Here is a 22,468-nt window from a genome sequence, read left to right on the forward strand (position 1 = left end):
GATATTGCTGTATGTGGCCTTAATTCAATTCTATTTCTACTGAGCCCATATAAGAAGGAACCCATCAAGATGGTAATAAGATGAGATGATTTGGATAAGCATAACAGATAGAGAGCTAGATGTAGAAAAGCTTACTCTGTGTTCCGTTGGAGACATTATGCATTATTATAAATACTCCAATCTGATCTATAGCTGAGGTCAGATGTTACATGAGACATGTGTTTACTCTATGTTTATTAAAGTGAACTATGTGATGGTAACAGGGCATTGACTGGTGAGTGTTGTGAGATAATTTCATGATGCCACTCTCAGAGTTATGTTAAAGAGTGTTGAGTGTGACATAGATTTTCAGCAGAATTATATCGGTTTGTTGAGCCATGTGTTGCCAATGTCGGTTTAGATTTATGTTTTTATAAATTGTATTTTCTCTCACAATTGCTTCCCACTGCCAGGGTAGCAACTGAAATAAAAGGCTAAAGCAAGGACAGTTTATGGAAAGGACAAGTGCAATTATGGTCAGATCTTGGTCCTGACTGATGGAGAAGTCATATTGATAAGTGTTGTGATTTACACATTTACAGTTTCAGCTTTCCTTCCTGTTCAAAGCAGCAGTAACTATATTGCATTTTGCTTGTAAAACTGTGTCTGTGTTCTTCATATTTATGTAGAATTAAAGTTTGATCTTGTTATGTAAAATATGCGTCTCTGGTAGATGTTTGTGATTTGTCGTGCTGTGCAAACCGCGCCTCTTTAATGTGAACGTGCGTCTCTAGATTGGGAAACCCTGGGTTGATTGAACTAGTTGTTAACCACCGTCGTGACACAGCTTATGCAGGACCACGGTTGTTAAGTTAGGTGAAGCCGGGTAACTGAAATAAATCCAGGGCATGTTAATCTGGATTCGTAGTACAGGCCTCAGGTCCCGTAAGAGATTTGTTAGTATCTGAGCTCAAAGAATTCGGAACCAGATCCAAAATGGATCCATGTTCAGAACCCAACCTCCTATGAGATAAATCCTCACATTGAAAAGGATTTTACAGAAATTTGACAGATTGTTTCTAGGTTATATCTGGACTGCATTAGCATTAGTATTGTATGTTGATCCACAGCTTCCCCTGAGGTTGTGTGCTGACTAGGGTTAAAGAAAAGACTCTTATGTAAATAATGGAGTCACAGACAGAGTTAGTAGACTAACGGCACTGTCAGTAGTCTGTCCACATCACACCCAAATTATAATAAAAACAATACTAGCATAATGTCATCAGTGAGGAAAAGTTATTTGTTTGATAAGGAATGTTCACAATATTTCTGTGCTGACACTAGTGGGTGCTAAGATGCGTTTCGTTCATCCTTGCTTTTTTTTGCAAGGTTTCACTGTTCCTTTATGCTATTAGAAATTCTGCATCACGTCACTGTTTGTGTGTGTCTTCTTTTGCACTTTTGCTGGTGGCAGAAATGAGTTTCCTCTGAGGATACAAAGGTTGTAGAAGTAAGGAGTTGTGTTGACTTAGATGCAGCACTACTCCTGTGAAAAAGGTAGCTAATGTCCACACCAATGATGGTGTTAACCAGGGTCAATGTGTGTGAGCACGTTCAGAAAGAGTCGTCAGGCTGGCTGCAGCCCGGATTCAGTCTACTTCATCTCTTTCTGTTGCTTCACACATTTAATACTAACTGCAGTTAAATCTGCTCTCTGTTTGTGTGTGTGTGTGTGTGTGTGTGTGTGTGTGTGTGTGTGTGTGTGTGTGTGTGTGTGTGTGTGTGTGTGTGTGTGTGTGTGTGTGTTTTTAGGGTCCCTGAGGTTAAAGGTTCTGAAATAATCACTCTTCTGCTTTTAATATATACTGATTCAAGCTCCACAAGCTAAAGACCCTGCAGAACCACTGCAAGACAAAAATTGTGTTGCCATGGCAACCAGAATGGGATTAAAGTAACCTTAAACCGCGCTATAATATCCTCTGACATTTCAGCAGCGCAGGAAATCCACAGGTGTATTTTCTTGCAGAGGAATATGAAGATGAACAGAGCAGTGTGTGGCTTATGTTGCACTAAATGTATGTTTTCAATTTTAATAACACAGTGGCAACACATTGCTATCATTGCTTTCATGTGTACATATATATTTTAATTTTTTTATATATTTTATAAGAACCGACATGTTAAAGGCTACTGTTATTTAAAACAAAGTCCAATGCTGGGTGAGCTCATGCTTCACTTATTTCCTAGTGTTTGGGATGTTGAAATAGTCAGTCATAATGAGGATGTCAGCTCAATGTCTAAAGGAGCTGTGTGTGTGTGTGTGTGTGTGTGTGTGTGTGTGTGTGTGTGTGTGTGTGTGTGTGTGTGTGTGTGTGTGTGTGTGTGTGTGTGTGTCACCACCTACAGGCCCCACGTTGTCCAGACAGGGCCCCCAGGTTCAGAATGGCCCCATGCAAGAAGAGATGGAGCTGCAGAGAAGGTAAGGACCTAAGATCACATCCATTGGGGCCATTGAGGCACCATTGTTTCTTCTATCTGCATCCCTCTCTCTTCTCCCATTTCATTTCTCTATTTATTTTTCTTGTTTTCAATACCAATCTATCAGTGTCCCACACACATGCACTCAGACAAAGCCTTGGATTCTTTTTCTTCCCCATACAAGGCCACTCTTTCTCTCTGGTAATAATGACGCTCTGGAACACACACACATACTTGCATACATGCACCCAGAGCTGTATTAATGGAGACCAGCTGTTGGCCAAGGTTTAGAACCTGTTACCAAAAAGCTTGTTCAAGGATTTATGAGAATGAATTGCCAACATGCACTCTCAAATGCAAACACAGGCGCCATGGGCATCTTGGACAGAACTATATTCACACACAGAGACACGTAAACATCTAACTTTAGTATCAGTTACGTGAGCCAAACAACGATGAGTGATTCAGTAAGCAGGTCAGGTAAAGGCCAGCTGCTGCTCACCACATTGTAATGCAATGAATGGTAACGTAACACAATCATAATATAATATCAGAGTCAAGGAGAAACATCAGGAATGCAGATGCTCCCCCACGTGGCTTTGATGGTCATCCTATCCAAACATGAGCAATGTGTAAAGGGGCCAGTATAGCCCACACCTTTCTGTCCCGCCACTTGGGTCACTTTGACAAACCAACATCCACCAAAAGGTTTATTAGAAGTTAGATTCTGTCCAGCATGAGGGATGCTAAAATATGGATTATTCTAAAACACATCTTCATTCTGTGACCCCTCAGACACACAGTCTCTCTGTTTCTCTCCTTCTTTCTGTCTCTGTCATACACACACACACACACACACACACACACACACACACACACACACAGGTTTGTGGCACTATCTTTGTGGGGACCCATCATTACCCTAACCTTAACCATCGCAACTAAATGCCTAACCTTAACCTTTACTCTTACCTTAACCGAATTCTAACCCTAATCCTTAACCTGTCTAAACCCTCAAACAGCCCTTTAAAGTTGTGGGGTCCAGCATTTTGGCAACACAAAGCTGTCGGGGCCACAAGTATACTGTATTCCCAGTTTTTGGACCCCACAAGTATTATAATAGTAGTAGAATAGTAGTAGTGAAGCATTCCTCTGGTCTGACAGTGCCTGATGATCTGGCTGCCAGCCTCTGTCCCACTATGGAAAGAGGTCTGCTCGGGGGTTCTCTGGCTGGACACAGTCAGCCCTTTGTAAAAACACAAAGCTTATAATGGGGAAAATAACCGGCCTAGGATGTTTGTCTAATGATTTGTTTGGCTACATCTTACTTCATTAACGCTTTTCATCATGTGTCACACTGAGCCGTGAAGCCTGATACGGAAGATGGAAGAGAAAAGAAAGAATTATAGATATGGATGAGGGAGAGGGACGGTCTTCTTGGCCTCATTAAATAAGATGAGGTAAGAGTCCTCAGTGAGTACACGTGTTCAGTCACTTCCACAGTCATCTTCTGGCTCACTCTGTAAACATGGAGATTATTCACTTATGGAGAGGCTGGACTGTTCAGTGGTCTCTGTAGTTGAAAATATGATCCACATCTTCTTTTCCTTCTCACTATCTGGACTCATCTTCCTCCTTCATCACTTTTCATGGAGACAGATGGATCAAGCAGAGTGGAGCAGGACAGCTGAGTGCAGATAAAGCACCTGTTCACAAATGCAGGGTCCTACTCCAAGATTAAAAAGACACGAGCTGAAAATAATAGGCTGTGGTATAAATAGCTGTATGGTACGTGGGAGCATGGTAGTGTGTGTTGGAACAGAGAGGAAATGTGTTGCATGGTCTTGAATGGAAGTGAGGATGGAGACATAGTAAGGACGGAGAGTGGGTTAGCTGTTAGCTGTTAGCACACACACAAACACACACACAGAAACCTCTGTGAAACCAATGTGTTCGTGTGTGTGTACGTGCGTGCATGTGTGTGCGCGCTCGCGCTTGGACTAGATCCTCACTACAATATGGCCATATGGTCCATCTGGGCTCTTATCCATTCATGCAACATTTCCTGGTTCTGTGCGCCAATCAGGCGAGCCACTAAGTCCAGCTGGCCAACTGATTTGGCCAGACTTCAGTTTCCCTGGAGCTTTAGCACAATTGTCGCTTGTGGTAAAACCTGAGTGTGACATAATTTCATCTCAAGGCAATATAAAGACACACGATGCGTTAGGGCCATGCGTCGATATTAATGAGCTGTTGCTGCTAAACATTGCGCAGAGAAAGAAAAAAACAGAAGGGTATGGGTTCATTAACTGTTTCAAAGATGAGAGGAGTTAGAAGCATCCAGCACTCATCGTTTTTCGGGGCTGGTGTCAGCCTCGGATTGAATGTAAACAGTTAGGAAAGGTTTTGGGAATTCCCTCTGGAGGTAAAACGGCCTGGGCGACACAGACAGACGCTCACACACTAACATTACTGCACCATCTGTGGTGGATCTACAAACATGCCCCCTGTTTCGTTCTCCCTACATATGCATTCAACGTGAGAATGAGACTAACTTGCCTGGATGAGTGTATGTCTTTCCTACTCCTAGAGGGGTTGGTGCTGTGTTGTACTGACTCGTCCAGAATCTGCATGGTTTTACGTGTGCAGATAGCTGCCTCAGGACCACGCCGTAGGTTGGCGTTTGCTCCGTCCTTCCTTGTTTTTGCAGTTCAGGTTTTGAAGGTGTATTTAAAAAAGTTTGTGATGTGGGAAAACAAGAATAGTCTTTTCAGCGTCTTTGTCCTCATCAGTGTTCTCTGTGTAGAAGCGTCTGGTGTGCTGGTGTTTGCCACTGCTTCCAGCATCTCAATCTCTCATCCACACACCTGCCAATGACTGAGTTATCAGCATCACACACACGCCCCCTAATGTCATGTATCAGTGTAAATGGATATCCTAACAGTTTTTTTGGTTTGTTATAATGTTTTAGGTCAAATGGTTGGTTGGATAAATTAATCAGCTATATCTCCACTGCAGAATTAATTGTTTAATTTTTGTAGCCAATGAATTCATCCGTAACTATTCAACTGAAAGAAAGAAATGGTATTCAGGGTATTGCAAACCTTTGATTTTCATACTCTTTGACTTCAGATCCTATTATAACATTATTTGCATTCTGTCATGGAGCACACCTCCTTCCTCCTTTCTTGGCTCTTAATTTTGACAATAAGCCATATGATGTTCCATTATTGCCCCAAATCCTCTCTTACTCTACCTCAGAGTATCTTCAACTCTAGTGGGTTAATGCAAAGAGGTAAAGAATAAAATGTACATGTGCCTGTATGTCTATGTGCATGTGGGGATTCAGGCCCTGCCGCAGCCCACGCTCCCTTAGCTACGGTTTCCCTGGCAACTCTTGACAGGAGGAGAGTAAGACGCCAGTTAAACCGTGCATGAGGCTTTTCACAGCTTTGAATCCTGCAGTTTCCCTGCAAGGCAGAGAGGGACGTGGAGGGAAGAGGAACCTGTTTTAGCTCCACCCATCAGAAGCAGGAAATATGTAGAAGGTGCAGGCAGGGGAGGCATGTAGACATCACTGCAACAGTCCTCTGGAAGTGACAAAATACATGAAAACGATGCTCATTGCTCTTAGTTCATATTAACATTGTCGGCTCTGGAATTGATATTTTTAACGGGATTCTCCGATCAAATCTGTCTCCATGTCAACATGAATGGTGGCTGTAAAAGTCATTTACAGTGCATTCATTCCAGCAGTGACATACTGTAAATGCACAAAAAAAATCAATGTCCATAGAACATCTCCACCACTTTACACGTTTATGTTTTCAATCATTCTGTTGACATGTTAGCAGACATAATGCACTGACACCCTCCAGTCAAATGTAGAGTATTATGTTGTACTGAGTAAGTTGTACTCAACAGGCTTCACATCACTTTGATCCTTATATTGTTTGCATTTTTATAACAACATTGGATAAACTAGTAATAAAAGAAGCCAAGTTGAATTTATTATTATCAAGAACAGGAACTATGTATTTATTCTCCCTCGGTATTCTCATTATTTTCTGTTGCAAATGCAGAGCCAAAAGCCCAAAACTAGACACAGAGCTCTTGACAGTCAACCGTTCTGTTCAAAATCAATCCATCTTGTGCTTTACAGGTTATTTTTGCTTTCTGGGTAAATCTTGACATTGTGAGTCTTGCTCAGACCACTCTTGTTCCCAAAAGTCAGAATCATAAACCTGTTTTGACATACTAAAGCAGGAAATGCAAAACGGAATCTAATAGCCTCAACGCACGCTAATTATTGCAATGCAGCAAATAGTTATACATAATAAGTAATACCTGTCTTTGACAAGTCAGGTTTGAACAGCTCTGATGCTCATGTGCCCAATGTATTCACACACACACACACACACACACACACTCTCTGATCTGCCTGATTAGATTTTACTACTCTCACAACATTACATTAAGCTGTATGAAGATGTTCTTCTTTTACAGTGTAGAAGATCCCACAGGGAGAAATATATAGTATTACTGTAGACGAAGGAAGCCCCTTGAGGAGACTGGGTAGAATCCTCAGAGACATAACCACGCCTCCATCAGCTGTAAATCCAGTGTACCCCAGTGTTTCTGTAATTACATTAATGGACGACTGAGACACCATGAAAACGCTTAGTGTGTGTGTGTGTGTGTGTGTGTGTGTGTGTGTGTGTGTGTGTGTGTGTGTGTGTGTGTGTGTGTGTGTGTGTGTGTGTGTGTGTGTGTGTGTGTGTGTGTGTGTGTGTGTGTGTGTGTGTCTGTGTCTGTGTCTGTGTGTGTGTGTGTGTGTGTGTGTGTTTGTGTTTGTGTTTGTGTGTTGGGTCAGCATGGTGCCATGTATTGTATAATGTTATAGTTTCCCGGTCTCTCCATCCATCTCTCTATGTTGGTGGAGAAAGAGACAGTCCGATGCTATGCTCACCCTCGTATTAAAAGGACAGGGGAGTGAGGTAGATGGAGGTTTAGCAGACATAAAAAAAGAACTTTCTGAAATCTCCTTCACACCTTTCCCTTGCATCATATTGCTCATGATAATCCTGTGAAGCTGATCGGTGGATCTGAGCCTCTGAGCTCTCTGCAGCCATGTCACCGCTAAGCTCTGTGGGTTTGAGGGAATCAGCTTTGGTGCTACCTAAATTCACTTTAATAATACAACCAAACACTGCATTAGGTAAATTTAATGTTAAGATACTTTCCACTCGGTGGAGGTGTGTAAAGGAGGGCATAGAGAAGGATGACCTTTCTACTTGATTGTTAAAAGACTATGCATAACATATTTATTTTCTGACTTTCAGAGATTAGTCATCTTCTTTGTTCAAATTTCTTTCATTAAGCACTTTATAATGTTGAACTTGGATGACACCCTGGTACGAACCATGAAGAACTTTTACATAATCATGACAGCTCAGACTAATGTGGCTCTGAATGGAGCCGTACCCAGCAAACACTGAGACGTTAAATGACGGTTGTTTTAACGTCCAATCAAGATATCCTTTTTATAGTTCAAAAAATCCAAAATGAAAGTTGTGCTGACATCCGGAATGTTACCTGGCCATCTATTGCCGTCCTTCCTGGACGTTCAATCAAGGCCCGATCTAGAAAACCCTGAATCCGAATAAGAAAAGGATTTATTGCCAAATAAGTAACACTTAGAAGGGATTTCCCTTGGTTGTGCATACATAAACATATTAAACATTATTATGAAATAAACACACAATAAATAAAGAGACAATTATGTTTAACAATACATTTCTGACTCTTACAAACAACACAGGATTAGAAGTATGTGACAGGAATCTAATTTTGATGTTGTGTGTGTGTGTGTGTGTGTGTGTGTGTGTTTGTGTGTGTGTGTGTGTGTGTGTGTGTGTGTGTGTGTGTGTGTGTGTGTGTGTGTGTGTAAAAACTCTTTGCTGACACCCAGTGGTGTAACCTAGATCTGCAGCCACAGTTTGCACATGAAAAGCTCCCTGAACACACCATGCTTCAACATCTTTAACATCACATGGAATATTTGGCATCAAATGATACACAAATGAAAACATATTTGGCCTCTGTTTTTTTTTTTTTTTTGCTCATACACACAGTGTACAACATTCCTCGCTGTGTGTTTTTAACAGTAACTGCCCGTGGGTCAACACCGACCACACTAATCCTTTTTACTCATTCTTTACATCTTTACTTCAATATTATATATATTTCTGGACTCTGGTCTTGAGTAACACAAGTTATATTGTGATATTTGACAAGACACAATAGATTCATATGTTGTTAAGATTGCATTAATGTGTTTTCTCCTCTCCTCTCCTCTCTTCTCCTGTCTCCTCTCCTCTCCCGTCTCTTGTACTGTCTCCTCTTCTGTCTCCTCTCCTCTCTACTCTCCTGTCTCCCCTCCTGTCTCCTCTCCTCTTCCGTCTCTTCTACTGTCTCCTCTCCTGTGTACTCTCTTGTCTCCTCCTCCAGGCAGCTTCAGGAGATGCAGAGGCAGAAGGAGATGGAGCGGGAGCTTCAGGAGCGAGAGCGTCAGGAGAAGGAACGCCTGGAGCGAGAGATGCTGGAGCGCGAGCGTCAGGAGCGTGAACGCCAGGAACAGGAACGCCAGGAACAGGAACGTCGGGAGCTTGAGGCGCAGGCTGAGCAGGAGCGGCTGGAGCGGCTAGAGCAGCAGGAGCGCAGTGAGCGGGAGCTGCTGGAGAAGGCTGAGAGGGAGCAGCAGGAGCAATTGGACAGAGAGCAGCAGGACTGGGAGAGAGGCAGACGCATCTCCAACGCCGGTGAGTGATGCACCCACACACACACTTAGAGTCTCTGACACTATTGGACGAGAGGAATATGCAGAGTTTTGCTGATTAATGATATGTTAAAACTTAAACCTGTTGTTGCTATTCTGAACAATCGATTGAAACACGTCTTCAGCAGAGTATTCTCATGCAAAGAAAATACTGCAAGCCAAATCTTTGAATAGGAACCTTTATGAATGGAGGTAGTTTCTAGTAATAATCTTTTCTAAAAAATGTGAAGCTGACTCTGAACTGAGTTGTGTCCCCATTCCCCCAAACACCATCCACAATTTGCTTTAAATGTTGCAGCTGTAAGCAGTTCTTCCACTCCCTTTGTGCATTGCATAGTTTGCTTCATCAACACAAAATCAAACGATTTTCAATTTGCAGGACTAGTGTTGTGAGTATTTTAGGGTGACCATGTTTTGATTTCCAAAAAAGAGGACACTCGGCCAAGCCTTGAGACACAAATTCAGACAGGCTTCTCTAAGGTTAATGAACATGCTTTATTTCTTCAATTCAATTTACTTTTATTTATATAGCGCCAAATCACAGTTATCTCACAGCGCTTTTCATAAAAGAGTAGGTTTAGACCCTAATCTGTGATTTTAATTATCGCAGAGTTAATAATAATTAATTATAATAAATTATAATTATTGTAAATTATAATATGTATAAAGTACAAAAGTAACTTATGTAATAAAATATGTAACAACCTGTAACAAATTAACAGCTCTTTTCAAATAAATGAATATGAAATAATGTTCTAAATATGACCCATTCTGTGTCATATTCAAAATCCAGCTTCAACTAAACATCTTTTAAAACCTTTTCACTGTAATGATATCAGGTTTTTCGGTGTCCATGTGAGCTTTTAGATCTTCGGTACCTTTATTGGACACTGAAACATATGTGCTAGCTTTGCACACAGTGCACTCCGTCTCCCACTTATTTGTACGTGGAAAGTGTTTTTTGCAGTTCAACTTTGAAGCTGCATTTACGCTTCGGCTTTGCTGTCTGATCTGCTCCCTGTATGTGTGCGTTGCAGAGGCAGCCTCTTGGGAATTACGTCACGCAACAAAGTACTGTAGTATTTTGTGCAAAGCGCCAGTCAATTTAAGTACACGCTCAATGGTCCCATGAAAAACAGTGAAAACCGGTCATTTTCATGAATTTATACCCTGCCTTTCCGGACGCCCTGGATACTACGTGAAAAGTAGACATGTCTGGGAAAAAGAGGACATTTGGTCACCCTATTTCATTCCATGCACATGCTCAGACCCTGGTTGGATTCAGTATGTCGTGTGGAGTTGGGACACAGCCAGTTAAACTTTAACATGTTCTAAATATTGAGCTGTAATAAGTTCAGTCTAGATGAACATACTTTCCAATAAGAGCAGCTCTCTGCCTCAGTGCTCCAATGGTTAGCTTCTGCTGTTGGTGCTACGCTATAATACAGCTCAAACACCGGATTGCTAATCACTGGGGCGTGCTAGTCTTTCCATGGAAGTTTAGGGTTGAGTGCATTCTTTTTTAAACATCTTGCATCAGTCACACACACATAACTTCTAACACTTCACACACGCACGCACGCATGTGTGTGAGTGTGTGTGTGTGTGTGTGTGTGTGTGTGTGTGTGTGTGTGAACAACACGCAGCTGTCTATTCTTTCTTTAATTTTCAATGTTTTTGTTTTTATGTTGACGTTGGTTTGGTGCCGAGATGCTTGGCTGCAGTGTAGCTCTGTGTTCTTCTCATGTGTGTGCATGTGTGCACTTGTCCATCTCTGCGTGTAATCACTGCGTTGGTATCGTGTGTTAGCTGTTGGGGAGCAGAGCAACGCTGCAGCCTTGTAGTAACATGGGCTGCCCAGAGCTACAGAGAGGATGAAAGGAATGATGAAGAAGTATGGGAAAGGTCAAAGTTTAGTGAAAGGAGCAGACGATGAGTGACGCAGGAAGAGATAGTCGGTGTGGCGGTGTAGAGCGGGTTAAGTTGGCACAGGAATAAGTTAAGCGTGAAGAAAAAATCTGGGTCAATGAAAATTATTGTGTGTGTAGTGGTGTGGAAGTGGGAATGAGCAGGGCATCCAGTTGGAGAGAATAAATGAGCTGTAGACATTATCTGTCAGCTGACTGCTGGTCAGCTGTTGTTCACGTGAATGTGTTTCTGCTCATATTCCTGGTCAGGTTCCTGACTCGAAGCAGATGATTGAATAAACCCTACAACATAATGTTTGAGACAGAAACAGTAATATTATATTAGTGTTGTGGCTTATTGTTAAATGCATTAATCAATTTGGTTCCATTAAATGTTATTTATAGCGTTCTCTCAGGGTACTCTACAGATAGAGTAGATCTAGACCTGACTCCATAATTTACAGGGACCCAACAATTCCTCCCAAGAGCAAGCATAATGAATTAATTAGTGTATACTGTAGTATCAACCCTGAACAAAAACATGAAATCCAGTCATAAGAATAAGGACTAGAGAAAAGGGAGAGAAGTGGAGCAGAGTGCGACATGATTAACAAGTCTACATCATTCTCACACAGACAGAATACATGTGGTACAGCAGTACACACACAAACAAGGATAGACACATGACAAAACAGAGGAGGGATTTAATTGACATGACACACTGTTTTATAAAGCCCATGGTGAGAACCTGACCCTGGTTCTCATCATGGACAGAACAAGGCCCCCCCCCCCCCCCCCCACATGATGAAGTTAAGCTGTTCACCAGGTTTACTAAACCACAAGCGTGAGCTTCAATGTGGATCTGAAGTCAGGGGATGCATCCTCTCAGGCTGACACGTTGACCAGGTGTTACTTGGTCTTACAGTCATAAGGCCTAGTGCCAAAGTGTTTGGTTGCTATGATACAGAATATTTGTGGAAGTAAAAATGTAGGCACAAGGTGGAGTACTCGCTCTGGATGAAGGGAAGGCTGAAGCACACAGAAGAGAGGACAGATGTACTGTATATTAACAGACCAGCTGTGTTCCTTTTTAATTAATCCGTTGTTGTTGTTCAACACATCTAGGATGCAACGGTTGGTCTTGTCCTGCCCTTCCTCCACTGTGATTGGACACTGAAAAATTTTGACAGTTGAAATTTGTCCAAAGTTGAACATTCTTCAATATCAGTGAGCAGAACATATGTGCAGCGCTCAGTGCAAAATACACCCTTAGTGCCTCCTCGCTCCAGCCTCATATTTGTAGCATGGTGTGAATAATGTGGCTCTGCAAAGCATTCAAACAATACGCTGGCCTCAGGGGAAAAAATGCTTTGGTGGACAGACAGCGCTACCTGGTAGAGCACAGAGCTCAGTGCTCTGTAGATGATTTAGTTCATCTAGAGATAATGTGCAGATGTATTTTTTCATGTCACCCAATCAATTGGTTAAAGAGTTGCTGGAACTATGGTTGACTACAGCCCTAATCCTCTCACAAAATTCAATTCAATTTTATTTATAGTGTCAAATCGTAACAGAAGATATCTCCGGACACTTTATTGATAGAGAAGCTTACGTCAAGGCCATCCTCTACCTGTAAAATGTCCTAAGACTACATGAAGATATTGAGTTAATTGAGTGTGGTAGTAAATGTACATGTCAATGTAAATGTAGATTTCAGTTAGTCTCTGCACAAACGCTGCAGCTCATTAAAACCCAGTAAAGTCCCATGTCATGTGAAGTGAACGGAGTTAGCCCTGAAGAGAGCATCAATGTCCCAACCACAGTCCGGAAGCTGAAGCAGGAACAGTTAACAACATGTTAACAACAAGAGAAAGGCCAAGGCTAGCTGACCAAGAGGAGATGAACAGGGATAAGGAAGAAGAAAGAGGAAGATCCCCAAAAATTATTTTCTTATATGTTCCCAGTGTGTTTGCCGTTAGTCTAATGGGACTCTAGGTCTACACTAAAGCATCTATGCTGTGTTGTTCTCTCTTGTCTCGCTTGTCTCTCGCTCTGTCCACAGTGCTAACACCTGTCCACTAACATAGGCACATCACTTCAGCCCAACAAAGTACACATAGCCTGGAATAAGACTTTTGTATAGCTCTGTGCTGTTTTTTCCTGCTTCATCTGCCCCCTTGTCTTTTTTCCTCCATCCCTACTTCCTTCTCTCTTTCCTGACCTTCTGTCTTTCCCTTCTGTGTGCATGACGGCTGCTTCTTTCCTTCCTTCCGTCCGTCACTCCTTCCCTACTGTCCTGTCTTGTCCTTGGCTTGTCCTACCGCGTGGCGTACATTTAGCCTTTGAAAGCACCCTGTACACTCCCACGCCTCAGGAGTACAGAAGGACGTCCTCCACACCTGTATCCCCATCCACGCCCACCAACCCAGCCCCCGGGACGCCCACACCCTCCTCTACCACACCGCCAACCCCGCCTCTAAGGCATTCGGCCTCCAGATTCGCCACCTCTCTTGGTTCTGCCTTCCATCCAGTCCTGCCTCACTATGCCACTGTCCCAAGGCGACAGCAAGCCTTCCCCCAAGCTCCGCCTACTGCTCTGGCTCCCACCCCGCCTCCTCCACCCAAGTCTGTGGTGTGGTCAGCAAGCAACTTCACTCCCCTACCCCCCTCACCCCCTGTCATGATAAGCAGTCCACCAGGAAAGGCTGCGGGTCCACGGCCGCTCATCCCCATTGCAGCACCTTCTCCTCTCACCCAGAAGCCCCCCTCACCGGCCCCCAACGGCCCGCCCATGTTCCCTGCACCTTCTCCTGTGACCATCCCGCACAGCCACACCCCTATCGGCAACGCTTGCCCCACCCCGCCTCCCCCACCCACCCCTCCCCCTCTCCCCTCCCCCAAAGTTTCCCGTCCGTCTTCCTCCTTCGTCTCGTCTTCCCCCTCCTCATCCCAGGCTCCTGGTGTGCCCTCTCCCTCCACAGCGCCCCCTGCTGCTGTTGATGCCGCCTCTGCCTCTGCTGAGCACCTCTCCCTCCACGTGGGCCTGGGCCTGTCGGGGCCGGGGGAGACGGACAAAGCTACAGGCCCAGAAGGAGGTTCCTCTTGTCAACCCCCGCCCCAGGGTAAGGCCTCCAGTCCACACTCTTGTCTCTCTGTCTCACTGGCTTTGTCCCCTTTGTGTCTCTCTGCTTTCCGATTCACACACTAACACGGGGGGTAGTGAAAACTATTAGCTTGCTACTGAGCGGGCCACATCACAAAGTGAGTCTCATAACACAGGCTGATGGTGAGGAGGAACATGTCAGCCCTGGCTGCTGTAACTACACTTCTCCTCAACTGTTCATTAAAACAGCTGCTCAGTGACGGTTGTGGGATGAAGTGGCTGTTTCTCAGGCCTGGCTCATACATGAATCCATGCATGTACGTCCATTTGTCTGATGACTCTTCATTGCATATGAAACATGTCTGGTCTTACAGCACCATCTGTCTATTTGATATTTATTTGCAAACAAAAACAAACATTTCAAGGGAATTATTTCGCTGAGTTTCCTGGTTCAGTCTAACACATAGCAGTGCTCCTGCCTTTCTCCCTTTCTCTGATTGGCATCGGGAGCTGTTCTAATCACCTCTGACCTTGATCACCTAGATTGATCACAGCTCAACATGTTCACATTCCACCATAGATTATTGACCATGACTCAAGGTCTGTAATGAGAACTGAGAGCAATGTAATTAGTATTCATTATTATAATAACTTTAGTAAACATCTGTTTATTTATTTTGAAGGGAACATGAATATTTATCAGATTATAAATGTTCTTCTATAAATCCTCTTTAGGCATATGAATTAGGATTAACACAACTGTGTGTGTGTGTGTGTGTGTGTGTGTGTGTGTGTGTGCCTCAATGTCTCAGTGTCTCTGCTCCATTTATTAGAATGTATTCCATTCAGATAGCTTTGAGCTTTTATATACTGATATCTGTTTTCAATACAATAACCATATGTAACTAACCACATTTGTCATGTTGCCCAGTCCTGTTTGAACAATGGACCTGTAACTAATGCTGCATGTTGGTCAAATACAAGGTGCTGTGATATGATGTGACATGATGTTCCATGTATTGCATTTTCATTAATGCACCACAGATTCAATGACAATGGTGTAACCTTTTAAAGATGATTGTTTCAGCAGGTTTATCTTTTATGACAATCTTTTAGTGCTACTTGCATATAAGTATACAAGAAAATCTCTCATAGCCAACTCTATCACCACAGTGCTGTGTAGTTAGGAATGGCTTCACCACAGATGCATTCTGGGATAGGAGAAAGAAACACTCTAGGTTGTTTGCATTTCTTTAAACCAATCACAATGGTCTTGGTTAGCGCAAAGCTCCGGATGCAGTGACGTTGCAGATGGAAAATTAAACAGTTTCAAAAACATTTAAAAGTTCCTCATAGCTACTTTAATCAACTAATACATGGTTAAACCTCATTGGCTCTTACCAGAGCATGTCCATGTGGACTTCGTCCACAGTAATTCCACCAATCAGTCCCAAAATTAACATCTAACATATTCTTTATAAAACGTCCCAGTTAGAGAGGAGATGATCTAACATATTCTTTATAAAACCTCCCAGTTAGAGAGAAGATGGCCTAAACATATTCTTTATAAAACGTCCCAGTTAGAGAGGAGATGTCCTATACATATTCTTTATAAAACATCCCAGTTAGAGAGATGTCCAATACATATTCTTTAAAAAATGTCCCAGTTAGAGAGATGTCCTATACATATTCTTTATAAAACTTCCCAGTTAGAGAGGAGATGTCCTATCCATATTCTTTATAAAACGTCCCAGTTAGAGAGGAGATATCCTATCCATATTCTTTATAAAACGTCCCAGTTGGAGAGGAGATGTCCTATCCATATCTTCATAAAACGTCCCAGTTAGAGGGGAGATGTCCTATACATATTCTTTATAAAACGTCCCAGTTAGAGAGGAGATGTCCTATCCATATTCTTTATAAAACCTCCCAGTTAGAGAGATGTCCAATACATATTCTTTATAAAACGTCCCAGTTAGAGAGGAGATGTCCTATACATATTCTTTATAAAACGTCCCAGTTAGAGAGGAGATGTTCTATACATATTCTTTATAAAACATCCCAGTTATGTCCCAGTTAGAGAGGAGATGTCCTATAGATATTATTTGTAAATCTGTAAAATCTTTCCTTGAAAGAACCAAGCAGGCCAGCCTTGTTTCACTGTCGACATCTTCTTCAAAAGTTGAAATTTTCTGTGTGTAGCTCGCTAGCTCGAAGTTGTTATTTCACAAAAAACGTTTTGCAAGGTGTTTATACAACGATTATCCAGTAAATAAACTGCCATCCATCCAGACTAAGCAGAAGATTCCAGGGAGGGAGGGGCCAGACCAAAACTGAATGAGTCTGTGATGCTTTCCTAAATAGTGACAGTTTGAACTTCATTTTCCATCTTTGCCCATCCCCCACCCTTTGTCCCTTCCCACAACAGATGTGGTTCAGACCCCAGGTTTGACCACCCCCACACCTACCCCTCCCCCACCTCCACCCCTGCCACCCAGCTCCACTGTGACCTCCATCCCTTCCACCCCAGCCGGCCACCCTCCCCCACCCCCACCTCCTCCACTCCCTCCTACATTGACTCCAGGCGGGACCCCCCTTCCTCCCCAAGGTCGCCCCCCTCCTCCTGGAGCCCCCCTCCCTCCCCCGGCGCCTCCCCTTCCCGCCGGACTCTTCTGCCCTGCCGACGAGCGTCCCGTCTCAGGACTGGCTGCCGCCCTCGCCGGAGCCAAACTGCGCAAAGTGCCAAGGGTGAGCGCCTGATTGGTTGTCTGATCAATGGAAGGCTTGACAACACATGTCTATACTCACATAGCTTTTCATATCTGTACCATACAAGCTATAGTACATAAACACATTATTACACATTATTACCTGCACGTGCACACACAGCAATCACACCTTGGCGTATAATGAAATGACACATACAGTGTTTTTTATTTATGGATTTGCTGATTTAGGATGAACATAAAAAAGACCAATCATATGATTTCAATAATTCTTTTTTGATTATTTAGAACTCCTTACATTTGTGTTTCACATGAGGTGTTGCCTGTATCCCTTCAGACTGACGATGCAGGGGCTGCTCTGGCAGCAGCCATGTTAGGGGCTGGAGGGTCCGCGGCGGCAAAATCTGAATCCAGAGGCAACGGCCTTCTGCCTGGAGGAGGAGGGCTTATGGAGGAGATGAGCGCCCTATTGGCTAGAAGGTAGAGTCCTATTTAGGGTTGTGATGATAACTAGTGTCTGTTGCTTGCAAAAGTTACAGGAGAACAGATATTGTGTGATATGAAGTATAATGAAAACAATAATCATTGTTTAGTTATATTCTGTCCTACATTCAAGAGTTTATGGAAAGAAAAGTTGCTTGTCACTTCAGCTTGGCAAACCTTTTTTGTTCTTTTTACTTTATTGCCAATAAAGCTTTCTTTCTGCGGAATAGATCAACGGAGAGGAGAGAAAACAGAGTGGCTGTGAAAGACAGCAGAACACAGTAAAGACTCTCACATTGAGCTGAAATGGAAACACTGTGCTAAGGGTTAAGCCCATGTTTTTTAGGGTAACGCTGTTTACTTTACCAGCGATATTGACAACAGATAAAGCCACGGTGTCTTGAGAAGCTCTAGCTTGTTGTTTTATTGTTAACTTTTAACTCCCTTTACATCAACTTTGCTCTCTCTTTTTCCTTTTCACTTTTCCTCATTCATACGCTTCTCTCCGTTACCGCTCGTTCTCCACGCGGCCACTGACGTCACTCACTTAAGGCACCCTGCCATTCTCATTCTTACTTACGCTAACCTCATAAGGGTGTTGCAGTTAACCGACATACCGCAATGACATGTTGCTTTGTCACCGGGGTAAGAAAAACACTATACCGTCACAGCCCTAGTCCCATTGTCACATGATATTGTTAGCTTCATTATAGATGAAATACATATAAATATGGACTGTTTTCTCTGCTCCCTTCTGGCAACAGGTTGCACAGTATTGGGTGTAGTCAGATTCTACAACATTTTCTTCCCACAAGCCATCACAGTTCTCACCTCGAAATAACCCCTCAACCACTATATATCCCTGAATCAATCTGTCTGTCTGTCTTTTAGTCCATCTATCTTTCTATCTATCTATTATCAATCTATATCTCAAGCTCACAACGTACACTTATGTGTGGCAGCTTTTGCTTAGTGGTAGAGCAGTCGCCTGCCAATCAAGAAGGTTGGTGGTTTGATCCCTGGCCCTGCAGTCCCATGTCGAAGTGTCCTCGGGCAAGACACTGAACTCTGAGTTGCCCTCAATGCTGCCCCATCGATGTGTAAATGTGTTTGAATGTTTATCTGATGAGTAGGTGGCAGCTTGTACGGCAGCCTCGGCCACAGTGTGTCGATGAATGATGAATGGTTCCAGTGCTATGCTTTGAGTAGTCGTTGAGACTAGAAAAGCACTATATAAGAACAGTCCATTTACATTTAATGTGGCACATATGTCATTCATGAATAAAGGCACTAGGACAGCACTTCAATTTCATAGTTTATCGCCACACAATCGACACTTCGGGCGGCGCCCTTCCTCATCGTGTTCAAAGTCAAATAATAATACAACTATTACTCCTCACTACAGGTGGGTTAAATAATAAACAGCACAGATGCAGTTAGTTAATCCACTAACACATTAATCCCAACACTAAATCCAAGCCAGAAACAAAATAAAACTATGACTTCATTCAGACTGTCAATAACTGTGAAATATAAAGTCTGCATGGGGGGGTAAACACAGCAGGGCATCACACAAATGGGCTGTTTAAGGGACACTCAACAGCAGCAGATTCAAATAATTAAAGGTACCCAAAACAGGATGTTTTGACTTTGAAAATACAGCAAAGCTCTGAATGTTAGAATAGACCGCCAGCATTTATGCTTAGGAGAAAAACAATAAAACGAGAATATGTATACATATACAGTCTATGCTACACGGCATTCCCCTGATGGGCTCTTTGAATTCCTTTTGAAAAAAAATGTCATGCAACTTGAGTTTAACTTCATCTGGGCTTTATATTTCACAGGCGGAGAATTGCAGAGAAGGGCTCATCCCCTGAACCTGATCAGAGATCAGTAAGTACCAGCTTCTGTCCTGGCTACATTTTGTTTAGGTCTAAAACATCCTTACTCACGGCTCACTGTTGAATCACACAAACACTCTCTGAGTAATAACAGCCATGTCTCCCCAGTGTACAGGCTGTACCACATTCACTACATTCCTGTCCACAGTACATACTACAGTCTAATCACTACTCTCACATACCCTAACATCTGCAGAGAAACAAGATGTAGGGGCGGCTGTGGCTCAGTGGTAGAGCGGTTGCCTGCCAATCCGAAGAATGGTGGTTCAATCCCTGGCCCTGCAATCCCATGTCAAAGTGTCCTTGGGCAAGACATTGAACCCCTAGTTGCCGCATCGGAGTGTGTATGTGTGTGAATGTATATCTGATGAGCAGGTGGCACCTTCTACGGCAGCCTCGGCCACTGTGTATGAATGTGTGTGAATGGTGATTGTTTCCTGTATGATGTAATAGTGCTTTGAGTAGTTGTTAAGACTAGAAAAGCGCTATATAAATACAGCACATTTACAAGGCCTGGATTTAAAACAGGCTTCATTTATATATATTATAGTAATATATCATATTTTTCTAACACATTGTTACTGTTCCTGTGTCTGTATATTTTCTATGTGCAAAACATTAAATATATTGTTTTATTAAAAACACATCAGAAAAACATGTCATACTCACCAGTCTGCAGTCACTTCCACTGTTTTTTTGATCAGCTGTACACTAACATCAGTGAAAGGATTATTAAATGTCTTCCAGCAGATCACAGAGCATAACCCCTCCCTTTCCTGGAAGGCTTTTAATGGCAATGAGGTGTTGACTTGTAGTCACTATAGAGTAAGACTTTTAATTAATTTCAGCATGTATATTGAAAAGAGAGAAAACAATGGCTAAATCAGTGTATGGATTATAGCTTGTCCCAATCAGCCGGACTACACAGTTGTTCCAGGGCGGCTGTGGCTCAGTGGTAGAGCGGTTGCCTGCCAATCGGAAGGTTGGTGGATCAATCCCCTGCAGTCATTGTCGAAGTGTGCTTGGGCAAGACACTGAACCCCGAGTTGCCCCCGGTGCTGCGCATCGGAGTGTGAATGTGTGTGAATGTTTATCTGATGAGCAGGTGGCACCTTGTACGGCGAATGTGTGTGGATGGTGAATGTTTCCTGTAGATGTAAAAGCGCTTTGAGCAGTAGTTAAAACTGGAAAAGTGCTATATAAATACAGCACATTTACATTCCATCGCCGCCATGGGACATTAGTAGCACAATTATCATATACACCTCAATGAAAAACAGATGTAGAAGTATAGATATGTCGGGGGTGTTTTTATGGAAATTAGTAACCCCTTTATTATTTCACAGCATTTGATACATTTGCTATCTGTGTTACTGATAAACAGCTAAACATAAGTGAATCTGTATTGAAACTCCCTGATCTCCCTCTGAGTAGGACCTTTGGAGGTTTGACCTTTGACCCTTGTCTGTCTGTCCAACAGGAGGAGGGGGGCGAGATCAACACAACCCCTAAAGTGTCAGCCTGTAGCACACCAGGTAAGTGTCAGAGGGAATCCTCCTGATCCACGGCAATCACTTTAATCACATCACTGTTGATATTGGACATTTGGTCACATGGGTAGAGAAGTTTAATAATAATAATAATAATAAATTGAATTTGTATAGCGCTTTTCCCAAGCTCAAAGTCGCTTTACAGAGTAAAAACAGTAGATAAATATATCTAAAAAAACTAAAAAAAAAAAAAAAACTAAGGATAGGCAGAACAGAAGAGATGGTTTTCATTTGCGTTTCCTTTTTCTGCAGACATGCCCAGGAAGCCATGGGAAAGAACAAACACCACGAATGGTAGCAAATCTCCAGTTATCGGAAGGTACAGCAGCTCACCACTCCTCTGTCGGACATGTGCTGTCTCTATATTTGTTGTGTAATGTTAGTGTACAATTTACATCTAAAATAGTCCAGAAGTTTTATTCATTTGAATTCATGTGTTGTCTACTTGAATGGCTAGCAGCAATGCTACTAAACGTCCACAAAAGGGGCAAATTGAAACACATTAGCATCAGCTAGCTTTAGCATGAGGCACTGCTTGGGCTGCTCAGCACTGGCTAACATCACTAAAGCTTATGTTGCCTTCATGTGCACGTTGGATGTGCGTCAGAAACCCAACAAAAGCGGAGGGGAATGTGTGAATGAATGAAGAGTAATAGCTGCGTATCTCATTTAGCTAAGCAGTTATCAAGGCTACTGATTGGATTGTATGTTGGATGAATGAATCCCAACCACATGTACATTTCACTGCTAACATCCAGCCTTGTTTGATACACATATGACATCCATTCATCTCACCTGGGACTGTCTAGTTCTCTACCCCAGTAAACACATCATCTGAAAACTGCTCATTAATACTTCAAGATCCAACTGTAATAATCATTTAGGACAGTAATAGATGCTTCGGAGTATCCCCAGGGTTAAAACCATAGATATAGAACATATATGTATAGTTAAAACAGTGTGAGTGGGCGTTCTGATCAGCCCTGACTCATTAGACTGGGGCGTGTCACAATGATGCTCAGCTGTGTCTCTGCTGCTCACACAGACGAGAGGCTCCGTGGAGAAATCCCATGGGAGCAGATTCCTCCAACAGGTAGAGAAAAGGCCCTGCAAGCTTGTGCAGAACAAGCCAGGTTTGCTGTGATGGGCGTGGTTTTATTTTCTAATGCATAGATCAAACCTTTGGAATGGATCAAGTGTTCCTGTGGTTGATATCTCATGAGATCTAGTCTTTGTGTCTGCATGCTGCTCTGCCTGCTGCTCTTTTTCTTTAAAACAGGGAAATCCAAAAGTGTGTGTCATACACTGTACACCCGCCCCATCAGACACACAAACACAGTCAGCCCAGTGCACAGGAGACCTGGCCCAGTGTTATCAATGTGGAGCCAGAACAGATCCAGCAGGCTCTCTCAGATAAGGCCCTGCTATGTATGTATGTATGTGTGTGTGTGTGTGTGTGTGTGTGTGTGTGTGTGTGTGTGTGTGTGTGTGTGTGTGTGT

At 42.9% G+C, this 22,468-nt stretch overlaps 1 protein-coding gene across 7 annotated transcripts in view; it reads left to right on the top strand.

The window, feature by feature from the left end:
* The window catches only part of enah (ENAH actin regulator), a 103,514-nt gene that overhangs the window by 72,923 nt on the left and 8,123 nt on the right, over positions 1-22,468 (top strand). For 4 of the 7 annotated variants that reach the window (XM_034900449.1, XM_034900448.1, XM_034900447.1 and 1 more), the window contains 8 exons: positions 2,386-2,458; positions 8,968-9,278; positions 13,542-14,324; positions 16,734-17,053; positions 17,369-17,511; positions 19,362-19,410; positions 20,899-20,953; positions 21,221-21,287. In XM_034900449.1, the coding sequence (XP_034756340.1) occupies positions 2,386-2,458; positions 8,968-9,278; positions 13,542-14,324; positions 16,734-17,053; positions 17,369-17,511; positions 19,362-19,410; positions 20,899-20,953; positions 21,221-21,287 (1,801 nt within the window). Of the gene's footprint in view, positions 1-2,385; positions 2,459-8,967; positions 9,279-13,541; positions 14,325-16,733; positions 17,054-17,368; positions 17,512-19,361; positions 19,411-20,898; positions 20,954-21,220; positions 21,288-22,013; positions 22,062-22,468 lie in introns of all 7 variants that reach the window. The other 3 variants (XM_034900453.1, XM_034900451.1, XM_034900452.1) reach the window with 3 other exon arrangements.

The sequence above is a fragment of the Etheostoma cragini genome, chromosome 18 (genome assembly GCF_013103735.1).
Source record: "Etheostoma cragini isolate CJK2018 chromosome 18, CSU_Ecrag_1.0, whole genome shotgun sequence".
NCBI classification, from domain to species: domain Eukaryota; kingdom Metazoa; phylum Chordata; class Actinopteri; order Perciformes; family Percidae; genus Etheostoma; species Etheostoma cragini.